At 42.7% G+C, this 14963-nt stretch overlaps 1 protein-coding gene across 1 annotated transcript in view; it reads right to left on the bottom strand.

Moving 5' to 3' along the window:
• Positions 1-5173: 5173 nt before the first annotated feature.
• The window catches only part of LOC100945903 (histone PARylation factor 1), a 25602-nt gene continuing 15812 nt past the window's right edge, over positions 5174-14963 (bottom strand). The window contains exons 6-8 of the mRNA XM_003792816.2: positions 8251-8338; positions 7077-7249; positions 5174-5413 (exon numbers count right to left, since the gene is read on the bottom strand). Coding sequence (XP_003792864.1) covers positions 5282-5413; positions 7077-7249; positions 8251-8338 — 393 coding nt within the window. The 3' untranslated portion in view covers positions 5174-5281. The remainder of the gene's footprint in view (positions 5414-7076; positions 7250-8250; positions 8339-14963) is intronic.

The following is a 14963-nucleotide window of genomic DNA, read 5'->3' as shown; positions in this document are numbered from 1 at the left end:
AGTCTCCTGCCTCAGCCTCCCAAGTAGCTGGGACCACAGGCACCCGCCACAACGCCCGGCTATTTTTTGGTTGCAGCCGTCGTTGTTTGGCAGGCCCGGGCTGGATTCAAACCTGCCACCTTGCATGTACGTGGCTGGCGCCTTAGCCACTTTGAGGCACAGGCACTGAGCTGGGAATGTCTGTTTTAATCACAGTCGTAATTCACAATTAGCAAAGGCAGTTTACTCAACTGGCCTTAAATATTTTGTGATTATCCATTTTTGAAAGGGAAATGAATTTTGCAGACATTTTCTTAAAAACACAACTGGCACTGATTGTTTTTTTGTTTTTGTTTTGAAAAACAGAGTCTCACTTTGTCACCCTCGGTAGAGTGCTGTAGTGTCACAGCTCACAGTACCCTCCAGCTCTTGGGCTTGGGCGATTCTTTTGCCTCAGCCTCCCGAGTAGCTGGGACTACAGGCGCCCACCATAACACCTGGCTATTTTTTGTTGCAGTTTGGCTGGAGCCCGAGTTTGAACCCGCCACCCTCGGTATATGGGGCCAGCGCCCTACTCAGTGAGCCACAGGCACTGTCCGGCAATGAGCAGTTTTTACATTTATCTATGTACCTATCACATAAGATCTGTAAGATCCTGAAGACATTTAAGGTCAGGAAGCCACATAAGAATGATGATCGAGAGTTGAGCAAAGTGTTGGGAATTTCGTGAAACATTCTTGGCTGTGCTGTTGCCCTAAATTATAGTACTTTTGTCCTCATGCCCTCTTTTAGTAGACTTCACAACCAAAAACTTTCTTCAGGTTTTCTTCACAGACTATTCAGAGTGCTTTTGGCATCCAGAATAAAGCCTTTTCTAGACAGTTCTTTCTCCTGCCATTCTTCTTCCTCAGCATGGCTGCTGAGCAACGTGGCCACTCATTGTGAGTTAGGAGCCTACGGAGGAGAAGCCCATTTCTTCCCATATAGCTTTGAACATTAGGTGCCACGTGGGTTTTATTTTCCACATTTCCCTTTTGGTTCCAGGTTTTATTTTCTTTGCCTGTCCTGCTTTAGAGACTTAACATTTCAGGGTGGATAGCAAAGCATTAATTTTTTTTTTTATTTGGGTACATTTCTACCCCTGTTGTGTCTTACTGCTGAAATACAGGAAAGTGCCGTGTTTTTGATGCACTCATTGGTTTTCTTTGGTGTTACTGTTCCAGTTTTTCCTTTGATATGTTGAGGTGCGTCTGCTTTTCAGCCAAACAATGAGAGTGGAGGCCATGAAGCCATTGTGCCTGGCTGCTTGGCAAATTACTTGACCGATAGAGTAAGTATAGCGCCTTATTTGAGTACCCTTTTTGAGAAGGTATGATGAGAATGGGCAAGAGTGTCAGCATCTCTTTTTATTAATAATTGTTCTCAGTTTTGGTTCATGAGGAATGCTTAGTTTGTTAATCTTGTGATGTTGCCTAGAGCTGTATTTATGTATTTTTATTTATACTAGCATAGTAAAGCTGCATATCATTACAGTAAACATGATTACTGTGATGAGTTAATCGGAACACCTATTAAAATCTGTACGACAGTGTGTGGTTTGGCCTTTAATTATATCTGCAACAGCTCTTCCTCTGCAGTCTTGCCCCGTGGAGCCTCCAAAAGATACTGCCTGAAGCACTTGTCTGAACTCACAAAGCTGTGTACTTCGCAAGCAAGGAGCAGCAGGAGAGCAGAGGCTGCACACAACATAGCTCGTGCACACACAGCCCTTGAGAGCCCTGTGTGTCAGTGAAAGTTGTGCTATTTGCATGGTAAACCTTACGTGTTTTTTTAGAAATTGCCTTGGAAATTGCTAGTGGAACTGCCTATAGGGAGTGTTAAGTACAAAGGACAACACTTAAGTCCAGATTAGGTTCTTTATTAATTTGTTCATCCACTGAGTTATCGAATACTTAGGGTGTGCCAGGAACTGTTCATTGTTCCGGAGTTTGCATTCCAGTAGGGAACGAAACAAATGTCAGACCATGGTAAGTGTGGACTGAGCAGCAGCTTTCTAATGATTCCTGCTGTTAACAATCACAGAGTCCCACACAAATTCTCATTCTACTGATGTTCTTCTAATGAAGAAATTGTGAAGACAGGTGCACCCTCTTTTTGTGATCAGGGAAGGCCTTAAGGGTAAGGTAGCAGTTGAGCAAAAGCCTGATAAGTGAGGGAATGACATTTATCTGTGAGAAAAGCATCTGAGAATGTGCTGTATACAGACACTCTGAGGTGCCAGGAGGACCCACCAGCTCACTGTGGCTGGACAGGGCCAAGAACAAAGAAGGGAAGAAATGAAGGAACAGGTCTGGGTGTGGGGGCTTGTTTTTCCACATAAAGTGGGCAGCCAGGAGAGCAGCATCGTGATATAGCCAACCCTGAGAGGCTGCAGGGCAGGGCTGGGGTAGGGACACCAGCTGGCAGCTGTGGGTAGTGGCTGGGATTCAGAAACTCAGACCTGACTGAACTTGATGGGGGGTGGTAACTAGAGTCTGGATGTCTACAAAATGGTGTGAACAGGACTCACTAGTGGATAGAAGGTAGAATGCTGAACACTTAGGGACACCTGAGTGGTGACAGCAGAGTATTGGCTTGGTTAAGAACAGATTTGGGGCTGCTTAGTTTTAGACATTAGATTCCATGTCTTTTATGAGACTCCGTTTGGGGGGGAGGGGCTGGCCTGAGTGCCAAAGCCAGTGGGAGGCTGCTGGGGCTGACTGGACAAAATCACAGGGCTGAGCACCCACATGACCTGTACTATTTCAGGGGACAGGGAGCTAGCAAAAGACGGCATAGGTGGAGACTGGGGCCTCTAAGCCAGGAAGCAAGCGTCTCGGGGTGTCAGCTGTGCTGGTGGGTGTGGAGGTGATGCAGGGCTGACCAGAGTGGGTCAGGGGTGGTGACAAGCAAAAGCAAGATGAGAAAAAGGAATTAGAGGTGGCTATTAAAATTCCTACGAGATTGTCAGAAAAGGAATGTATTTTAACATGAAGGATGTTATAGTTTCTTTTGATAGAAATGTGTGAGAAGAAAAATGATCTGAGAGAGATCAGAGTTTAAGATGTAGGATAGGCTCGGCGCCTGTGGCTCAAGCAGCTAAGGCACCAGCCACATACACCTAAGGTGGCAGGTTCGAATCCAGCCCGGGCCCACCAAACAACAATAATGGCTGCAACCAAAAAAAAGCAGGGCGTTGTGGCAGGCGCCTGTGGTTCCAGCTACTTGGGAGGCTGAGGCAGGAGACTCGCTTGAGCCCAGGAGTTGGAGGTTGCTGTGAGCAGTGAAGCCAGGGCACTCTACCCAGGGGGACAGCTTGAGGCTTTGTCTCAAAAAAAAAAAAAAAAATGTAGGATAATGTTGCCATTGTTGTTGTTAATGATGGAAGCATGTGAGAGGGAAGTATGGACACTGAGCACATTCACAGAGATGAGGATGGGCACAGCATACCAGGCAGTTAACAGGGGGCTGAGATTTTGTTGCATTCATTTTGATTGCTTGTATTTTCTCAATGAAACAACACAGTGGGAGATGTGAGGATGTTTGAGGAAAGCTGATGTGAAACACTAAGAGGATGGCATCCTATGGCTAAGTGAGGCCAGCCTTCGTGGTCATGTCTTTTCTCCAGCTGCCCAATACTTGGCAGATTCAAGTAAGGAATAGGCAGTTTTTATTTGGCTTAAGGCCCTAAGAGAAAAATGCAACAAATGGAGGGCAGTGGAATTGCAGATGTGGGAGTGACTCATGGTGAGGAGTGGAACCTGAGGGCTGGGTAAGAGGGAACCAAGCACAGAATGGGTGAAAACGTGGTGACATCAAAGAACTGGAGGATGTTATTGGGTTGAAAATTCTTGGGGGGTAGTAAAAGAAGAGGGAAAGACGGTGATGTTTAGATAGTAGGATACTTGAAATTTGGGATTAAAGAGGTTTCATTATTGGTACTAACAAGTACTAATTTCTGAACTCCTAGTCAAGGACCTGAGGTTAGGGGTCTGGAGGGATTATCATCTACACATTAAGAATTAGGATAGGGGCTTGGCGCCTGTAGCTCAGCAGCCAGGTCACCAACCATATACACCAGAGGTGGTAAGTTTGAGCCCAGCCTGGGCCTGCTAAACAGCAGTGACAACTACAGTCAAAAAATAGCCAGGTGTTGTAGCAGGTGCCTGTAGTCCCAGCTACTTGGGAGGCTAAAGCAGGAGAATCACTTAAAGCCAAAAGAGTTTGAGGTTGCTGTGAGCTGTGATGCCACAGCGCTCTACGGAGAGCGACATAGTGAGGGGAAAAAAAATTAGGAGTTTTGACAGTGACATCAAGCAAGGTCCAAGTTTGAGCCAGTTCAAAGGTCCTACATCCAGCACCTTTTGGGGTCTCAAACTTTTTTCATTGGGCAGGTCATCCTGCAACACATGTGCAAGCTATACAAAGCTCTCGTCTAAGCTCCACATGGAAAGTATTTCCTTTTAAGAGCGTTTTTTATGCTGTATGGCTGACAACTCCGGAGAAACCCTCTTCAACAGCAGTTCTTTGGACAAGTCAGGTCAATTTTGTGGGGAAAGCTTGAGCTTCCTGAGCCCAGGTCACAGGGTTTGCTACTTGGCAATGTACCGTTTCCCTGTATGTTAAGGTTATCTTACCAAGTTTGAGGAGGATCTGAGTCTGGTAGGACAAAACCACCCACAGATTTGTTCTAGAAGTCCAGTGAAATGACTTGCAATAGTAATTTTACCCTGATTGCCACACTGATTTCTATGTATTATGCTAACACTATATATTAATACACTCACTAGTGAACTATAAACTCAGTCAAAAGAACTATTCTAAAGAACATACCTAGCGGATCAACATGTGAGTTATCTGGCAAAGTGCTTCTTTCTTAGATTTGGGACAGAGCCCTGGGGAGTGAGTGTTGGTCAGGGTCTCAAGTTCCTTTCTCTGTTCCTTACTTCCCATAAACTCAATCCTTAAAACTTTAGCTTTTAACTCAAAACTCAGAAGAGAGATTCTTAGTTGCCCATTTGACAAATATGGACACAAGACTGGGGACAGGCTGTTGTAGCTGTCCATAGGCATTAGAAAGTGACTTCCTGTGATGCCTTAGAGAACTTGTCATCAATATATGACTTGGCTGTCGTTGATTTGCACATGAAAGAAAAAACTGTTTTAGTAAATGTTCCTAATTTACTTTTATTCCTTAAAAACAGATCACAAGTTTAATACTAATGCTTTAAAATAACCATGTACCAAACAAAGCCACTCCCACTCATGCTGCAAGCTGGTCTATGTTCTCTTTACTTCTGTATGCCAGGTGATCTTCAATAATTTCTGCAAACAGATTCCTCTTCAAAAGATTATATGCAAGAGGTAAAAGCTGGCCAGCAGCTTTATGAAAATACTAAAAAAGAACAGTAAGCAAAGAATACATTAGCGGGCAGTTGTCTAACAAAGCCTACTTCCAAAATCAAGAGAACAGTGAACCTGGCATCTCAAGACTGTTGAGACAATCTTACAGCTATAAAAACCACTTAGAAATTTAAGGTCTCCTATTCTCAAGTTTTACCCAATTGTTTCACCCCAAACTATGCCCACAAATATTTTCTTCTCTCTAGTACATTCACAGCAGTCAAAAGTTTAACTTAAGAACAACTGTGCTGAATGTGGTCTGCACATCACTCACCACCCTTTACCTCAAGTCCCTTCTCTATCTCAACTCCACGGTGCAGCTCCTCCACCTCATTTGGAGTCACAGGTTTATCCAGCTCTTTCAGACTATTACATGTATGCTAGTAGAACTAAAAACACAACATTCTTTAGTTGACTTACTAATAAACTTTTGTTTAGTACTTGACTTGGTAAGTCCTGTCCTAAACCTTCCCATGGCTCATACTATTTAACTCTCAAAACAACCAAGCCCACTGTCAGCCAGCTCATACCTCACGGCTGTCACCTCATGGTGGGTCTTTTCTGGCAGGCTTGGCGCTACTCTGCTGTCATCCTGGCTGTGACACATTGAGTATTTTTACTGGTATTACTGGCAACCATATACAAGGTAGGCAGAGAAAGGCAATATAATATGGCTTATACCTGGTTGTTAAAAGTGTAACACCCTGACCAGGGGGATCCACTTAATGTCCAGACTTAATGGAAATGCAAATTCTCAAGACCCACCAAATATTAAACCCCGGGGCTGGGGGATCCCTAGCCTGTTTGTGGACAAGACAACACAAATGCTCACTGACACTGCAGAGCCATCACCACACCATCTCCCCAGACCTGCTAAAACAATTTGCATTTTAACAGCCATCTCCACGTGACTCATTAGCACTGGGTGGTCAGGAACTGCTGGCCTGACTTAAAACACTGACTGGTAACCAGACTGCCAGTGTGAGCCCTCAGACTTGGTTACTAAGTAGGCTAAATGCAGAGTGGTCTGTGTGCGTACCTTTTGCAGACACATTTCACAGGTAAAGATACAGACCGGGTTGGAAAGCTGCAGTCTACACAGCTGGGGAATGAATCACTGCAAGCTGGGGCAGCCCTGAAGCATGTTAAAGCCTCTGTTTTATCTCACAGCCTGAGTTAGGGGCAGCTATAGCAAGAGTAAGCAAGGCCTCAGATGTGAACAACCTTCTGATTTTAGTAAGCAAATAGAACAGTATCTTTTTAGTAATTTCACTTTAACCGCACTTAAAATACACAATAACAAATCCTCCCTCCCACAATGGAAGGGAAATGGGGCCTACAGGAAGATCTGCAGGTACCACATATACAGCAAACCCGTGCTGTATACCCGTGCCAACTGAAGGCAGGTCCCTATGCTGTGCCTCATAAGTCTGGTCACTTTAATGTAAACCTAAAGGCAAATAATCTTGGTTATTCACCTTTGCCAGAATACAAGGTGAATTTCAAATAAATACTCTTAGAACAAATCCTTAAAAAACACTTCAAAAAGTTCATCTTGAAACACAAGCTGAATTCATATCCTCCCTATGTTGGAACCTGAGGATGTAAGTGCATGCATGTGAGAGAAGCAGGAGTGGAGACTTTCTTCTACTTACATGGGAACCACAGCAGAAGAGGTCCATCCCCAGCTCCAGGCCCATGCCATAGTCACATTCATCATTCGCAAATTGCACAAAGGTCATCATTTCCTGGATGGGAGCAAAAGCTTTCAGTCTTTCCTCATCACTGGCAGCCTCAACTATTTTCTTGCAAATTCTCTTGAGGTCAGCTAAAAGAATTCAGAGATATAAAAAGATTACACAACTTAAAAAATGATAACTGTCTTCTCAAAGACTATTCAAGCATGGTAGCTCATGCTTACAACCTTCGCACTCTTGAGAGGCCAAGGTGGGAGGATCCCTAAACCCAGGAGTTCGAGGTTGTTGTGAGCAAGGCTGAGGCCACCATACTCCAGCCTGAATGACAAAGCAAGAGGAGAAAAAAAGGAAAAAGTCTTATAAGCTTGTTTTTCCCTCATATGAAAGTCAAAGCTAAAGCTAAATTACTTTCATATGAGGAAAAAACAAGCTAATAGACTTTCATCAAAGTAACTGATGCTACTTTGTGTAGTCATCTGTAGCCCTATAATTTAGAATGTAAGTTTTATATTTTTCTACTTAGGAATCAAGCATAAAAATGGCTTAACAAGAGTCCCGGTTAACAAACTGATGATTTCATAATGGATTTAGCTGCAACTGTGATTTTATATAAACTATCAGTTTCAGTAGGCTAGTGCAATAGGCTAGGCCAAACTTAGCTTGCCCTGTTTTTCGCTGCCTAATGAAGTTTTTGCATTTTTAAATAGCTGAACAATAAAAAAAAGCAAAACAACATGAAACATGAAAGGTTCCAAAATTGTTCAGAAAAAAATAACTAGGAAATAAGCTAAAATTCTTAAAGATAACTACTGTATTGGGCAGTGCCTGTGGCTCAAGGCGTAGGGCGCTGGCCCCATATACTAGGGGTGGCAGGTTTGAACCCAGCCCTGGCCAAAACTGCAAAAAAAATAATAACTACCATATTTTGGGCTCTATGCAGTAAGCACTGTGCTATGAAATAAATATCATTAACACCATGTGACAGATGATTCAACCCAGGCATGACTGAGTCAAAGCTTTATGGTCAGTACTTCACAGAAGGTTTACCTGAACACATCCCAACACATAGGAGGCCTCCCTGCACATGTGTTAACATGCATGCACATGTTCACATAGGTAATGTGTTACCCACCATCCGTTTCAGGGAGCTCTCTGTACCCAACGTCATTTTTATCTACAGGAACAACCAAGCCTGCACCATGAAAGGTCTTTGTCACAACCTAAGTTTAAGGAAAAAAATAAGACAATTTAATCATGGTGATAGACAAAACTCCCAAAGAACTCCCATCACTTTTGCCAAAACATAATAGCCTGCACCAGTTACTTGGAAATCTGTGAAGTGATCTCTGAGGAAGAACCCAGTACACCTCTCACAGGAGGTAAAGCCTAAGTACCTCCCAAAGTTTAAGGACGCAATGCAACAGGAAGACATGGGGAAAACTCTTGTTAACAGGCAGATGTGGGAACAGAACTACTCCCACTAACCCTGCTAAATTCAGACCTGGACAATCAGGCTTATCTGCAAACTTCTCACAGGGAAGAAACTTTCCAGCTTTGTGTTGTGGCTGCTGGAGGCAGATCACATGACCAGTGAGCTTGTAAGTGGTACCCATAGCACCCCCAAACCCCACCCCGGTCCACATTCTTCCTTTTAGTCACACCAGGTATTCCAGTTCTATGTGCAGTCTATTGGAAACTCCCAGGACAGAAGGTTACAACTCTAAACATTAAAGTCCTCTCAGCCAAGTCCCAGCATCTTAGAACTCATTTTCAGCCGGGCACAGTGGCTCACACCTGTAAATCCCAACACTTGGGAGGCAGAAGCAGGTGGATTACCTGAGCTCATTAGTTTGAGATCAGTCTGAGCAAGAGCAAGACCCCATCACTAAAAATAGCCAGGCAACAAGAAGAGCAACTAATCCCAGCTACTTGAGAGGTTGAGGCAAAGGAATCACTTGAGCCCAAGAGTCTGAGGTTACTGTGAGCTATGATGCCAGGGCACTCTACTGGGCGTGACAAAGTGAGACTCCGTCTCAAAAAAAAAATTTTTTTTTTCACCAGAAGGCCTCCACTCTCCATTCCTTCCTTTATTTGAGCTGCCAGAAACTACAGAGTATTCAAAGGAAGTTTTCAGACAATGGTCCACCATTTGGGAGAAAAGAAATGAAGTACCTGCCTTTTATTTAACATTTATACCAAAATAATTTGTCACTGGATTTAAAGAATAAATGTATAAATAAAACCATAAAACTACTAGAAGAAATGAAAGGCAATTATTTTTATAATTGTGTGGAGAAAGAAAAGACTTTAGAGTTAACTATATATAAAAGCAAGTCAAATCAAGAATAAAATTAAGAAAAATTAACTGATGAAAAATATCTGCAACATGTACTACAGTAAAATAAAGATTAATGTCTTCAAACTACAAGGGAGTCTTACAAATAATGAAAATACTAACATTCAAATTAGAACACAAGACTAATTCTAATCCTCAGAAAAATGGTCAAAGTTCAAGCAGTTTACAAAGAAACACAAATGGCCAAAAGAAGTGAAAAACAGAATCAAAAAAATGCTAGTGGCTTGGCACCTATAGCTCAAGTGGCTAAGGCGCCAGCCACATATACCAGAGCTGGTGGGTTCAATTCCAACCTGGACCTGCCAAACAACAAAGACAACTACAACCAAAAAATAGCCGGCCACTGTGGAGGGCGCCTGTAGTCCCAGCTCTTTTGGAGGCTGAAGCAAGAGAATCACTTAAGCCCAGGAGTTGGAGGTTGCTGTGAGCTGTGATGCCACAGCACTCTACCCAGGGCGACAGCTTGAGGCTCTGTCTCAAAGTAAAAGAAAAAGAAAAAGAAAAAGAAATGCTAGTAAAAAAAACAATGAAGGATCATTTTATGCCTATCAGCATGGGAAAGACTAAAAGGACTGAAAAAAACCCCGCAAAACTAGCAACAAAGAAAAACTACACAGGCACACACACACTGGCCCCAGGCAAAGTACGTGACTGAAGGTTGAGGAGTGCATTGCTTGAGCTCACAGGTTCAAGACCAGTCTAAGCCAGAGTAAGACCTAGTCTCTAAAAATAGCCAGGTGTTGTGGCAGGTGCCTGTTGTCCGTAGCTACTAAGAGGCTAAGGCAAGTGAATCCCTTGAGCCCAAGAGTTTGAAGTTGCTGTGAGCTATGATGCCACAGGGTGACAACGTGAGACTCAGTCTCAAAAAAAATACATATACAGGTGGAGGTGAGATGGCCAACTGGAGCCAGCTTTCCACAGAGGCTCACACCCCTGGGGATATTTTGAAAGGACACTCCCTGTCTCTCTGGGCAACTAGAGAAAGCTGGGCATCTTCTCCAGTGGCAGACACTGGCAGAATATATCTGGGATGGTAACATGTGGCGGGATAGACAATTGAAGATACGTGTGCAGAGACAGCATAATCCCAGGACAGGGCTGTGCCAGGATTGCTTAGTGCGCCTAAGAAACACCCAGCTCTCAGAAGATCACAGCTGAGACAAAGGCAGATGGGAAACAAACCAGAGTGTAAGATCTAACCGACCTGCCCCAACACAGACTGCAGAGGAAACAGAAACACCAGCTCTGGGCAGCAACACAGACTGAGGCTGAGTCGCAGTTTCTGTAAACTCAAACAGCACCTGGTCAGGAGGGGAATACAGCCAGGACAGAATCACAAATTCTGCACAAATATAAGTGTCAGCAACATCAATCAGGGGCAGAGCTGGAACTGAGTGAACCGCCTCAGTTTCCATTAACCACCCGAGGTTGTCAGGCCTCAGCTTCCCCTGCTGGATGGTGGTAGAGTTTGGAGGCCTGGCTGAGGAGACGTAGATCTCCCTGTGACTCAGGCAGGTACAACAAACCCCTGGAACATCTGCTCATTGGAGGGAACTGGGTCATAGCCCTGCAGGGTTACCAGTGACTAGGTGTGACAGATGTGCAAGGTGAGGAAGGAGGCATCAACCTTCCCAGACTAATTCATTTGCAGATTCTCCAGGGGTTTCAGCCTGCCTGAGTCACAGAGAGAGCTTATGTCTCCTCAGGGTTGAGAGGGGGGTCCTTCTGACTCCACAGAGCACCAGAACAAGTAATACTTGAGCTGCCAGCAGACTCCTACAATCTAGTTGCCAGAGACATTTTGAACTCCCTCACTTGAGACTGGGTGCTGACTGGGACAACTGATTTGGATCTTTTGGACTGGACCAATCACCCGAGGACTATCTAAAGTCCTACCCTGGGTGTGTGGTTGTGGAAGGTCTGATTTTCCTTTTCTAGTTTTTGCCCATGGGGGTGCAGGGTGACTTAATTGCTTGTATTTGTCCATAGCTGAGACTTCAACCCAGAGTAACTGATTCACTAGGGTAGGACAGAGACCAGCTAAACACAAGACAGAGCCATTTAGCCCCACCACACCAAGCAGGTCCCCAGTTTCTCAGGCTATAGCACTGTACAGCTCCTTTGCAAAGCTCCACGAGAAAAGGTACAGACACTTGTCCCAGTTCTTAGGCAAAAGGCTGGCTAATCACTACTCCAGGAGCCCCCAACCTAACCTCACCTTATCTGCTCATCTAGCCAAATGGTGTAAAATAATCATGGGCTGGAATCAGCAGAAAAACTCCAGTAACATGAATAACCAGAGTAGATCAACTCCCCCAAGGAATGATATGGAGGACACAACTGAAGATCCCATTCATAAACACATAGCTGAGATGTCAAAAATCAAATTCGGAATTTGGATTGCAAATAAGATTAATAGAATACGGGCAAAGTTGGAATTAGAAATTCAAGGAGCATTTCAAAAGTTCTCTCAAGAATTCAGTGAATTTGGCTTGGCGCCTGTGGCTCACATACACCTAAGGTGGCGGGTTCAAATCCAGCCTGGGCCTGCCAAGCAACAATGATGTCTGCAACCAAAAAAAAAAAAATAGCCAGGCGTTAGAAGTTGCTGTGAGCTATGATGCCACAGCACTCCACCCAGGACAGCTTGAGGCTCTGTCTCAAAAAAAAAAAAAAAAAAAAAAAAAATTCAATGAATTCGAAGACAAACCTCACCAAAGATTATGAGACATTGAGATTAGAATTTGCAGCCCTCAAAGATCTGAGAAATACAGTAGAATCCCTCAGTAACAGAATAGAGCAGGTAGAAGAAAGGATTTCTGATACTGAAGACAAAGCTTTTGAATGGTCCCAAACCCTCAAAGAGGAAAAGAAGTGGAGAGCAAAAACGGATCATTCTCTCTGAGAGTTCAGGGATAATTCAAAGAAAACTAATATTCACCTTATAGGAATTCCTGAAGGCAACAAGGTGGCTTTGAAAGGCACAGAGGCTCTTCTTCATGAGATAATGAAGGAGAACTTTCCAGACATGCCAAGAGTTCTGAAATTCAGATAGCAGACAGCTTGAGAACCCTAGCATGACTCAACCCAAATAAGGTATCTCCTAGGCAAATTATAATTAACTTTGCCAAAGTTAAAATGAAGGAGAAAATTCTGCAAGCAGCCAGACATAAGAAAACCATAACCTACAAGGGGAAGAATATTAGAATGACTACAGATCTCTCTGCTGAAAACTTTCAAGCTAGAAGAGGGTGGTCATTGACTTTTAACCTCCTAAAACAAAATAACTTTCAACCCAGGGTCCTGTATCCACCTAAACTGAGTTTCATTTATCATGGAGAAATTAAATACTTTAATGACATTCACATGCTGAAGAAATCTGCCATAACTAAACCAGCTCTCCAGGATATTCTTAGATCTATCCTCCATAATGACCAGCACAATCCTCCACCACATAAGTAAACTCACACAGAAACCTTTGATCAAATTCCAACTTCCACAGTGGCAAAAGGATTAAAAATGTCTACTGGACTTTTGAAAAACTCGATACCCAAAATTCTACTAGGTTTATCAATATTCTCAATTAATGTGAATGGCTTAAATTGTCCTCTAAATAGGCACAGGCTGGCTGACTGGATACAGAAACTCAGACCAGTCATCTGCTGTATACAAGAATCTCATCTTATCTTAAAAGATAAATATAGTCTCAGGGTGAAAGGATGGTCATCTATATTTCAGGCAAATGGAAATCAGAAAACAGCAGGTGTTGCAATTTTATTTGCAGATACAACAGGCTTTAAGCCAACAAAAGTAAGCAAGGACAAGGATGGTCACTTCATATTTGTTAAGGGCAACACTCAACATGATGAGATTTCAATTATCAACACTTATCCACCCAACCAGAATTCGCCTCAATTTATAAGAGGGACTCTAACAGACATGAGCTACTTGATTTTCACCAGCACCATAATAGTCGAAGACTTTAACACTCCTTTGGCAGTGTTGGATAGATCCTCCAAAAAGAAGCTAAGCAAAGAAATTTTAGACTTAAACTTAACCATTCAACAATTGGATTTAACAGACATCTACAGAATATTTCATCCTAACAAAACCGAATACACATTGTTCTCATCAGCCCATGGAACATACTCCAAAATAGATAACATCTTAGGTCACAAGTCTAACCTCAGCAAATTTAAAAGAATAGAAATTATTTGTTGCATCTTCTTGGACCATCATGGAATAAAAGTTGAACTCAATAAAAACAGTAATCTGGATACTCATAAGAAAACATGAAAACTAAATAACCTTATGCTGAATAATAGCTGGGTCATAGATGAGATTAAGAAGGAAATTACCAAATTTTTGGAACAAAACGACAATGAAGACACAAATTATCAGAACCTCTGGGATACTGCAAAGGCAGTCCTAAGAGGGAAATTTATAGCACTACAAGCCTTCCTCAAGAGAATGGAAAGAGAGGAAGTTAACAACTTAATGGGACATCTCAAGCAACTGCAAAAGGAAGAACATTCCAATCCCAAACCCAGCAGAAGAAAAGAAATAACCAAAATTATAGCAGAATTAAATGAAATTGAAAACAGAAGGATTATATTATATAACAGATCAATAAATCAAAAAGTTGATTTTTGAAAAGGTCAATAAAATAGATAAACCTAACCAGGAAAAAAGAGTAAAATCTCTAATTCCATCAATCAGAAATGGTAAAGAAGAAATAACAACAGTCTCCTCAGAAATTCAAAAAATCCTTAAAGAATATTGCAAGAAACTCTATTCTCAGAAATACAAAAATCTGAAGGAAATAAATCAACACTTGGAAGCACACCGCCTTCATAGAATTAGCCAGAATGAAGTGGAAATGTGGAACAAGCCTATATCAACTTCTGAAATAGCATCAACTATACACAATCTCCCTAAAAAGAAAAGCCCAGGACCAGACGGCTTCATATCAGAATTCTACCAAACCCTTAAAGAGGAACTTGTAGCTATATGACTCAACCTTTTCCAAAATATAGAAAAAGAAGGAATACTATCCAACACGTTCTATGAAGCAAACATCACCTTGATCTCCAAACAAGGAAAAGACCCAACAAGAAGAGAAAATTACAGACCAATATCACTAATGAATATTGATAAACAAATATTCAACAAGATCCTAGCAAACAGAATCCAGCAACACATCAAATAAATTATACACCATGACCAAGTGGGTTTTATCTCAGGGTCTCAAAGCTGGTTCAACATGCATAAATTTATAAATATAATTCAGTACATAAACAAATTAAAAAAACAAAGACCAGGCTTGGCACCTATGGCTCAAGTTGCTAAGGCGCCAGCCACATACACCTAAGGTGGTGGGTTCGGATCCAGGCTGGGCCCGCCAAACAACAATGACGGCTGCAACCAAAAAAGTAGCCAGCTGTTGTAGCAGGCGCCTGTGGTCCCAGCTACTTGGGAGGCTGAGGCAG

Source organism: Otolemur garnettii, unplaced genomic scaffold (genome assembly GCF_000181295.1).
Source record: "Otolemur garnettii isolate 467f Iridium unplaced genomic scaffold, OtoGar3 scaffold00061, whole genome shotgun sequence".
Classification (NCBI taxonomy): Eukaryota; Metazoa; Chordata; class Mammalia; order Primates; family Galagidae; genus Otolemur; species Otolemur garnettii.
This window is presented reverse-complemented; position numbering and strand designations above follow the sequence as displayed.